An 11,155-nucleotide genomic window follows, 5' to 3' on the forward strand; every position below is an offset into this window, starting at 1 on the left:
ATGATAGGGTGTATTGTGATTTACTGAAGTATTCTTTTTTTTTTTATCACACCCCTAAAACTGAAGTGCTAAATAGTGATTTTAGATTTTCAAACAGGACATGCAGCAAAGTAAAAATGTCAACCAACAAATACCAGCAGATTTAGGACCTTCGGCTTGTGTGACATCCCTCTTTTAGAGCAAAAGAAAATGCTCTGATATTTTTGGCAAAAACAAGTGGGATGAAAAATATTCTTCAAAGCATCTAACATAGAGCTACCAGTTCCCCTTGAGGCAGCAGATGTACATCTTTTTTAAACAGCATCAAAAGCACTACAATAACATAGTGTAGTCACAGGATTTTACAATCAACCCTGTGGTACACAGGAGCTAACCCTTGACTTTCAGCTTACATCTTCCAGATTTTCACCTTTAAAAAAGGTAGGTATAATAACATCTTTAAAAATTCAGTTAAAGAATGCTTTTTGTTCCTCACCGTAATCATATTCCAATAAAAAAAATTGTCAACATTATATCTCTACACGTTTCTTAAATGCTACCGTACATTGAGAGAATGCTGCTGCCCTTGCACACTAAAGATAACTGCAGAACTGGGACAAGACCACCACATGACATCATTACATCAGGAAAGGACTTCAGTCACAACACTGTCAGAGCTGCATTGCCTCAAACTCAGAACAGCTTCACCTTGTGCTCATCCTCCAATGGAACTAAAAAGATGGACCAGGAGATAAACGGCACCGATATCCATGCTGACATCATTGTGGTCCTTATCAAGAGTCACATTGTTCCTGCCCACAGACTACATTGAGGAACTGGTTGGACGAACAGCCTCAACAACCAGTGTTTGGTTAAGACTCTCTCCATCCTAAGGCAACCAGGATTCTTCAAATAAGCCTCACACAGATGTACGCTTGCACACGTCTCACTTAGCCGGTCCTGAACAAACATGAAGCTGCAGATCAGGAGGGCCAAAGGGCTCAACTTCACTTCCTCCTCGTTCCCCACACTGTGGATCTCACAGGCCCCAGTACGGTGCCAGGCTCCTGCGATCCCTCTCATAAACATCAGGTATGACCCCGTAGGGCGTCTGCACCATCTTAACGGAGTTTCTGCCAAACAGCTTCCTCTCGTACTCAATGAGCTGGCGCCAGAAGCCCCCGTTGGGCCTTATGACTGGGCGGCGGGCTTTGACCCAGGCATGGGCCTCGGCCAGAGACACACGATGATACTTCATGAGGTACGCCAGACACAGAGAGGCAGAGCGGCTCACCCCTGCCGCACAGTGCACCAGCACGGCCCCTCGCTTCCGTCCCACGCTGTGGATCTTATCAGCCACGCTGTCGAAGTACAACGAGATGGGGGAGTGGGGCATATCCGCCAAAGGGACCTTTACATACTCCATGTGAGGCCAGTTGAAGTTGGGGAGCTCGATGGTCGCGTTGACCACACAGGTAATGCCTTTGGACAGCAGAACGCTGCGGTTGGAGGCCACGTTCCCTCTGCTGAGGAAGAGGTTGGGGGTGATTTGGGCGATGCTCCCCAACAGGCTGCCGTTCTCAGGCAGGAGCCGCGGTACCAGAGTGGGCACCATGGAGTTACGATGGTGGTGGTGGTGAAAGAAGCCTTGGCTGCGGGAACCCATCGAGAAATCAAGAAGGCTTTGAGAAGGACGGCAGAAAATGTTTTTTTAAAGCAAAATCTTCAGCAGCTCAGAGTCATAGCAGTGCAGCAAGCCAGATCCTGTAACACACAAACAAATTTCATTTTCAATCTAAATTAAACATTTTTCGGTTTCTCTGAAGAGCGAGGACTCAGGAATCATCCCTGTTTGGACGCAAAGCAAATGGTGAAACAAAGGTGCTTTAATCCATTTTTTTGGATGGCATTGTGTTGAGGGAGTTCCAGGCAGTGTTATTCATCAGCAGTTAAACTTAAAAACTCCAGGCGTACAAAAGAGTCAAAGATTAGACACAACAGTTGACGAATTCAAAAACATGTAGCTGTGACCCGCTGTTCCAGTCTTTGTTCAGAGCATTTCATGAATCCACAGATGGATGAAAACACTTTTCATCTTAGCTAGAGAGACTCGGCCATGTGAGCGCAGACCCCCAATGGGCATGCACAGCCCTCACATACAGATTACATATCTCATGTCTGTGGCAATCGCTGCTTCTGAAGTTATTTTTGATGGCAACAAACAGCAGGTTGGAAAGTAATAATACACGATATTATCACACGAAAGTGTGCTGATAGAACACATCATTCTAACCACTTTGCTTATGTATATCTAGTTCCAAAAAGGAATACAGTTAAAAGCTGCAACATGAAAACGACAGATATTAATTATGTGCACTAGGACATGACATTTCTAGCTTTTTCATGATAGAACCAGCCTCCTATGTTAACACTTAGTTATCAGCACAGCAACCACAGCTCCGGGCGATACTTCTAACACTGTCGCTTGTGTCGTATGTCATCCACACCTTGTGCACCAGTCTAGCCGGCAGGTCTTTCATTTTCTGTTACATTATAGCAAACAAGACACACAGGCCAATTGCTTTGAACTAGAACTCAACCTGCAGAAAAACAACCACCTGATCTCCTGCTGTCACCTGCAAATACACTACCAAGGCAGTCATTTCGCCTCCCCATGTCTCTAAAAAAATCATGTTTGGGCACCTTTTTAAATAAAATGGTCATATGTTGCTTTGTTTTAACGGATCAAAAGAAAAAAACTAAATCAAACATAAAAAACATGTTTAATTTTTGTTTAAATGTGTAACCCTTTCGATGGTTTTCCATGGTGTGGAGCTTCCTTGCTTCATTGTCTCCTTCATTCCTCTGCACTCTCTTCTATTGATCCCAGCTTCACCATGGTCTTCAGCTCTTTCTAACAAAAAAAAAGCTGTTTCTCTGGCTTGCTTTGTGTTTTCAATCCCCCTGCACTTTGCCTCTGAAATGGTTGCCATGATCCAGCTTCCTATACACCGTTGTGAGTGGTGACAACAAGAGACAACAATTACAGCGATCCAGCATCAGAGAGACGAGTATGTGACAGTAAATTAAGTACTCTTTATTCTTTATTTTTTAATGAAGGATTAACAGAGCATTTAAAGACATCAACAGGTTTCAATACCTTTTAATTTTACTGATCAACCTAATGATTAATGGATTCAGCTAGAAAGAAGTGATTTTATTTGCATGCATTTAGAGGTTTATATATCTGTAAATTGACTTAACACAAAATATACAGCTGTGTGTTGCTTTTCTTTCCCTTTAAAAACTGCTATCAGCTTGGTTGTTTTTTTCAAATGTATAAAAAAATAAGAAATTACAGAATCTGGGCAGTGATCAACACACTGGTACTGGCCTACCAAGCTGTGAAGGCATTAGCCCCTTCCTGCATCCAGGCCTTGGTTAAACCATACACTCCAGCACGTGCACTTCAGGACAGCAGAAACTCTGCATATCTGCCGTCACAAACTGTAAACACATCTGTTTATTTATCTGTTTAAGACTATCTAAGGCCTTGTAACTAATTCACCAGCACTAACAATGGTTTGACTTGAAGTGAATAATATCTGCACTTTCCTTACTGGTCAGAGTATGAATATCTATGGTATTTGCACTTATTGTAGTGGTCAGAGTCTGGCACTAGTCTACCATAACTGTGACATTTAGCTTAAACTAAGAAAAGTGAACTCCACACAGATGTCCTGCTTGCTAGACCCCGTCTGTTTCAGTAGATGATGCACAGCTGATGCAATGAATGCTTAATTCAGATAGATATCATAAACCCTGAGCTGACATACAGTACAAACTATGTTGCTACAGCAACCCACTGACCACAGTAAGACTGTCAACAGAGAGTTGAGGAAGATAGGAGAACCAAATAATCCGTGGCCCTCTCCAAAATGCTGATGTACCACAGAGCAGGGCTTTGGTGAGATTTCCTCCATCCACATGGTTGTTATTTCTACTACAGGCAGGGCAGGAGAGAGGCTGCAGGGAGCAGAGGAGTAAGAATTATGCAGAGAGAGAAATCTACTGTAATGTTGGAGAAAGGGATACTGCAGCTGGCTGTCAATCAAATTGACTGTGAGGAATAATAACAAAACAAAAAAACAAACACAAGCGACAACAGAGAGATGTTTCTTCTTCTTCTCTTAATATTACAAAATAACTGCCGTCTCAATCATGCTGTCAACAGGTGGCCCCACCTCGCAAATCTGCTTTTACACATCTCCGTATCGGAGAGAGGCCTCTGCGATCTGGTTACCACTCTCTAACACAAATAGGAAACGCGACCCACCTACAGAAAAATTAGAGCGGCAAGACCCGAAGGCAACCCTCACCCTAACGGTGAAACATCAACTCAACCGGACCTTAGCTGAACTGGAATTCTCAAACCAAAACGCAATCTGTTTATTCAGTGTCAGTGATATCTAACAAACTGACTCTGCTGCCAGGAGTCTCAATAAATATCAGAAGAAAATGAGCACAGTGACCAAGCAACAATGACAAAACAAGTCGACTGCAAGGGGTTCAAAAGAGGGCAGGATCAAAATGAGTTCATGGAAAAATTCCACTGGTTACTGGGACAGGGTTTGGCTTCCGCACCTTCCTGCAAGTGCACAATGTTACACCTCAGGCAAAACCAGGAGAGTCTGAGACACAGGGCCATGTGTTGTGTAGTGAGGGATGGTGAGTGCACAAATGTTACAGCACATCAAACACTGTGGTTGCTGTCTTTACAAATGATTCCTCTTCTCTTTACGTTTTTCCAGGCATATCACCATACACAAAGAAGTTTATGCTGTGTGAGCAAGTATTATGGCAGCCGACAGATGAGGCGGATGAATGGAGTGACTCCACTCTGCTTTCAAGCAATGACTTGTTACCTATAATTGGTGCTACTGGAAATGAATATCAAACAGAACTGAAACCACTATTCGGTTCAATTTGACAATAAATAAGTAGCTATTTTTTAAAACTGACATTTATAAAATAAAAATTACCAAAAAAGCCCCAAAATGTTAACACTCTTTATTATCGAATTCTTGTATTTTAAATATTTGATATGAAAGTGTATGATAATGTTTCTTTAAGTGGAAGACTTACTGCACGCGCTGCTGGTCCTCCTGCGTGTGCGTCAACAAGTTCAGGTTTCGTAAAAAGATCATTTTTAAGTGTAAATGATACGAACAATGTAAAGATGTAGTCTTAGTTTGAACAACACGATGAAATCAAGCGACCTGTCTTCTTTAAACATACGTGTGGCAGGTGCGCTCATTTCCTCAATTTCATCCATCTTACATCAGAAAACTAAACCTGAAATTAAAAGCTTATAAAACATATTTCAAAAATATAAAGATGTTGTTTGAATTTGAGTTTTTTTTTCATCTTATTTCAGGTAAAAATGACAGAAATAAACTGCCATTCTCCATCTGATGTAAAACTGAACTTACCAGTGGACACGCAGTCGTTCGGCGATGGGAGGTTTTTTCAAAGCGTGTTCTCCGCCTGCATCAATCCAGAGGACTGCTCTCACACTCCGGACATTCACCTGCAGTCAGTCCGCTTTTACAGACATCCAGCGGGATGGCGAGAGGCGAGGGGAAGGGAGACTAACCGCAACAGTAGCGACACAAAACAACAAAACATGAAAGTCAAAAGAAATACGAGCCATCAGTTCATCCTCCTGCTTCTACAGGAGCGGTGTGCAAACAGCGAGCCTCGGTATGAGGAGTGATCAGTGCCTCACAGAGGAGGAGGAGGAGGAGGAGGAGGAGGAGGGGGAGGAGAGTGTAGCTTCTTTTCTATTGGACGATGCAAGTTTTAAGCCTGTAAAGTAGCCTTCATGAGCATAGCAAAATATAGCTTCTAGCGGTGAACAGTACATGGAAGTGGGCTAATGTGTTTCAGTACAGTGTTGAGGCAAGGTCAGTGTTTCACAACCTTTGGTTGTGTGAAGATTCCCAGCATTAAAACACATTCGCTCACAGGTAAGATTTACTTTCAGGGACCTCCATCTGAAAATGCTTTGATTGTTGGATATCATTAAGACCAGAAATACTTAGTTGTTAATTCAAGTCAAGGACACATGCTCCTATCTGCCATCTATGATCAGAGGAGGTGGAAAACTCTTCCGCTCTTTTAAGGGGACCCATTGGAACTACCTTAAGGACCCCTGGGGACCCGTACCACTCTCTAAGAAGCTCTCCCAAAAAATGATTGTTGGAATGCAACTACAGAACAAAACAGATCTCTTGTACTATTGGAGAATCTGACTATTTTAAAAAAATGTTTCTGATGGTTTTATCTCAAGAGTAACTGGAGCATTATCCCTATAAGTAAGCACAGATTCTGTTTCAGCAGGGCTGCTATTCACAACAATGTCACATTCATTGGTTTAACAGATGCAATCCCACTAGTGTATCAAAGCTTTTTCTACACTAATAGGGCTGTTATTCTGGTGGTTAATACCAAATCCCTTTTATTCACTACAACATGTTTTGCTCAAAACAGTCTGAAACACACCAGAATGAGAGAATATATCGCAATGGTATTACACCAGCCACAACATCAATTCAAGCCAGAATCATAAAGCCGACTTTCTACCCTCTTACTTCGACCACATTCATCTTCAACTTTGCCTTTAAATACAATATGTCATGACCTCTGAATGCTCAGAAATATTACCAGAGGACATGATCTTAGTGTTGTCAATGGTACAGCCCTGCTTGTAAGTTAGATTTTTCTTCAAGTTATAAATGATGTATCCAACAGATAAGTGAACTATGATGCATAAATCAATATGTGAACCAACAACCCAGAAGTAAGTTTTAAAAATTTAATTTCTTCAGCGTGGATCTCCAGAAAATGGAAACATGTTTTCATGGTGTATCACATTCAATTTAACTTCCTGGCTTTGTTATTAATGTTACTACACCAAACCTCACACTAACACTAATTTGTTATACTTGCTAGTAAAGCCTATTAGATCTAACACCTTCTAGAACGCAGACAGCTGTATCGCACATGTGACCTGATTCAGTAACTTCACATACTGTACAACTGTTTAATTGAATGCCTGCAGAGCCTGTGTGATCATGTTGCAGGTCTTGAACTCATAAAACTCAGCAAGAAAACTCAGAGTTGAAGATGCAATAAACTATTTTGGATCATACCCCACAGTGGCTCAGGCAATATGTTTCCATTTCAGTAGTAATCTAAACGTTTAATGCTTACACAAATGGATACATTGCAATTTAAATGTTAAGGGCCAAAATGGGAAACCAGTATACAGTCTGTTCCTTAGTCCTATTATTTCAAATCTCATTATGCCATGCCCTGGTGGAAACAGCTCGATATTCTCACAGAGCTCACGACTCGTGGAGGTTTGGACCATCTATATGCTCACAACTTTGAGACCTTCATGACTGCAGCAGGGCTATCAGTGCGGCTGTTTGTGAATATATCCATGTATAAAACATGCCTTTTAAAGTCAATCCTATTTCAAAGGGCTCCTGGGGGAGACAACAATAAACCCATGGCCCTTGCCTCAGAGTCACTCCTAATAACATTGCAAATTCTATCAAATGGAAACAACTGTGCAAACTGGTGCCAATAGTTTACACAAATCTTCAACCATCAACTCGGAATTTTATGCATCAGATATAAGAACTGATTGATTTTCACCTGATTTTTTTTAAAGAAACAAAGTGCTGGTCACAGAAAATGTCTGTGAACTATGTGGAAAAAAACTATGGTAGGTATTTAAAAAAGTTCTGGTAGATGTTTAAAAAAGAAGGCAACCTTGCATTTGAACAGTGAAATGTGAGCTAAAGATGGATAGAAAGATAGGAGGAATAAAGATAGTGCTGCAGGCTGGAGAGACAAAGACATGGGGTTCAGAGTGAAATGTCAGATGAGTCAGAGGCATTCAGGGAAGACTCTACTGTTTAATATGGCTGCCATGGAGGCTGAAAATGTACAATGACAGCATCTCCGTAGTAACAAGCACCTGCAGCCACGTAGAGAAGGAGTTGTCTGCTCTGAATGAAGCGGGTAGTGACATTGATTAACCCTGACTGCCTGTAACACAAGATAACTGATGGGCTCCACAGTGATTTAACCTCAAAATCCTTTACACATCCCTCAAACCTACAGACACTCAATAACCTGCACTGTTCAGACATGAGACTTTCTGATAGACAGCAGAGATCCGTCAATCCATAGAGTAAATTATGATCACAGAGATCACATTCAGTAACAAAAATCATTCAGGGGGATTGCTGAAGAAAGCCGGCAAGTATCTGGAAATATTGGCACAAGCCAACCGTCGAAGCTTCAGCAGATTATCAGAGTATTATCTGATGATTAGTTTATGAATGATTATCCGGAGAAAGTAAACTAAACATGCTGTGTAAATCTTTAACATGATCTCTGCTGGATTGTAACACTAGAGAAGTTTATTTCAGTCCGTGCTGATGTGGGTGACATGCCGGACGAGGCGCGGTAAGATGAGAAGACCTGAAAGGGTTTTGTGGTCAGCAGTGGTGCTGGACCAGGCGTGCAGTGGGGAGGCAAGAGAAGGGGAAGGTGGGGAGAATGGATCTAAATAAAGCCGCTGCTGATCCCACAGGTGCCCCCATGGCTCCAGCTGTGATGGATGGCTCCAGCTGTGGTGGCGATAAATAGATATGAGAACCGAGTGTTTGCTGTGGCAACATGTGAGAGCAGCGAGGTGGCGGGAGCCCCCCTGCTCTTATCAGTGCTCCTCTGACATCAAACAAACAAACAAACACAAGAGACCTCACACACACACACACACACACACACACACACACACACACACACACACACACACACACACACACACACACACACACACACACACACACACACACACACACACACACACACACACACACACACACACATATCCAGTAACACCCAATCAGCTATCCACGAATAAGAAGACGGAGGAGGAATATTTTCCTTATATTATGCCTTATTGAGTCCATTTATTTGCTCCTTCCTTCCCTGATAGTGAGTCGGTGAGATAAAGCACGTACACAGATGGGAGGGGGGGTAACGGGAGGCTCTGGTTAGTCACGACTCCTCCGCCCAGCAAATGAGCACGAGCAACAGGACAAGCTCTGCCCCCTCCCCACTGCCACTCTTTCTCCCGGATTTCAGCATGAAACCAAGACGGTTGCCATGGGCACCTCTTGTGTTGATGGGTTGACCTCTGTGTTAATCACTACCTCGTATTAATTGTGAACTTAAGCAGAGCGAGCGGCTCACATGGAGTTTATCCTTTTAAAGCAGGGTTACAGCAACACAGGCAAGAGATGTGGGAGACATCTTTTTCCCTGACTGGCAGCAAAGTTAGAATTAATTAAACTGCATGCAACACAAAATGGGTCCTCGCACATTCAGGCGCTCCTCGGGTTACTGGTGGCCCCTGTATGTTATTGATGGGAGCATTTGAGACCTACAGCTGTGGCATTGGAGTGTGATGAGTTGAAATTATATATTGTAAATCTTGCACCATTTCATGTGTCACCTATGTGACGCTCAACCAACAACATGTTGCTCTATCAAGTGTGGATCAGACATTGACATTTTAAATGTTAAAATGTTATTAGCATGTTGTGTGTCACATAATGCTGCCTTCCTGTTGTCAGTAGGCAGTGCTATGACTAGGTCCAAAGCCTTATCATGCATGTGAGATGTGTGGCAAATTGTAAAATGTACATCGGAGTTACACCAACTTTCTGTTTTATGGTGAGTTGTGTAAAATGTTTTGCACACTACAGCAACGGCAACCAATAAAGATGCAAGATTACAATCACTTTTATCCTCAAAGTCCAAGATTAAAAACACTTTTATCCTGAAAATCCAAATGTAATCGGATTAAATTTGCAGGATGACTTTGTGCAGAGGCTGAAAATATGAACAACCCGAAGTCGTGTGACTGTTTGATGATTGCACAACTACCAAATGCATGCTGTGTGACCGCTGCGTTCGTTCGCTTGTCTGTCAGAATGAATAACTGGATGGAACAAGAATTTGCTGCCAGGAATACAATATTTTCTTAGCAAAACAATAACCCTTTCCAGGCATTCTATATATTACCTATCTAAATATACTATAGGTGAAAAGCATGGCAGGATCATCAGGTGATGCAGTTGAACTATTTTGCCAAGCCCATACACAAGACCCACATTTTAAGTACATTTTTACCATTTCTGAAGGATTTTGAGATAGAAATCGTAGGATAGAAAATAATGAAGTGATGGAAAACATTTAATCCTGATTAATTTATGAAATCCTGATTATCAATCTTTCCTGTGAAATGTGTGATTTATTCATGAACTGATACAAATTACAACAAAGTTGATTAAAAACGTGTATTACTTATAAAGCTTGCACAAAGAAAAACAGCAAAAAGCACACACAGCAATGTTAATGGTAAAAAAAAACAAACATACACTTATAATTCATCTTTAACTAAGCTTTGGCTCCCTCTGCCTTTTTGCGATCATTGAATATTGAAAAAATTGTTGTGTCAATTTTAAGGTCAAAAGCAGTATAGTAGGCTATTCACGACAAGAGGGCCTCCTGCTCTTAAATCCTTGTTGTTTGTGGATACAGAACTCTTGATTTCCACCTACAAAACAACAACATGAGGATAAAACAAATAGAAACCATGAGCTCCATATGAAAACAAAAGCAACATAACCCCTCACATCATAAAATGTACTTATCTTGAAATGATGTAAAATAATGAATCCTGATGCAGAATATTAATTTATATTATCTTTATCTATTATTATAATTATCTATCCTTCTTGTGAAATGTCTGTGAGATTATTAAAATAACACAGCCAGGATACAGGTTTGCAAAGTGTAGGAATATGTGTTCGTCTCCTCTCTATATGTGCTGCTTATGAGATCAAAGAAGATACAACAAGTTCTCTCTGAAAGGAAGTCAGCATCAATTTACCTTCACAGGGAGGCTGAGACCAGCGGACAGAAGGAGGCAAATAGAGAAGACAGCGTCTGAGAAGCAGAGTGTGTGGGTGGGTTGAGAAATGTGGCATCTACGCACACATGCAGAGCGTTGACATCGACATCTGCT

The 11,155-nt window shown here is 41.6% G+C and overlaps 1 protein-coding gene across 1 annotated transcript; it reads right to left on the reverse strand.

The window, feature by feature from the left end:
- On the reverse strand, window positions 1-5,736 carry dusp14 (dual specificity phosphatase 14). Its single transcript, XM_063907844.1, has 2 exons — window positions 5,472-5,736; window positions 1-1,743 (listed from the first exon to the last, which is right to left on the reverse strand). Exon 2 carries the CDS (start codon window positions 1,643-1,645, stop codon window positions 1,019-1,021), a length of 627 nt encoding a protein of 208 aa, XP_063763914.1. The 5' UTR covers window positions 1,646-1,743; window positions 5,472-5,736; the 3' UTR covers window positions 1-1,018.
- Between the last annotated feature and the right edge of the window lie 5,419 nt (window positions 5,737-11,155).

This window comes from Eleginops maclovinus, chromosome 18, assembly GCF_036324505.1.
Source record: "Eleginops maclovinus isolate JMC-PN-2008 ecotype Puerto Natales chromosome 18, JC_Emac_rtc_rv5, whole genome shotgun sequence".
In the NCBI taxonomy this organism is placed as follows: Eukaryota; Metazoa; Chordata; class Actinopteri; order Perciformes; family Eleginopidae; genus Eleginops; species Eleginops maclovinus.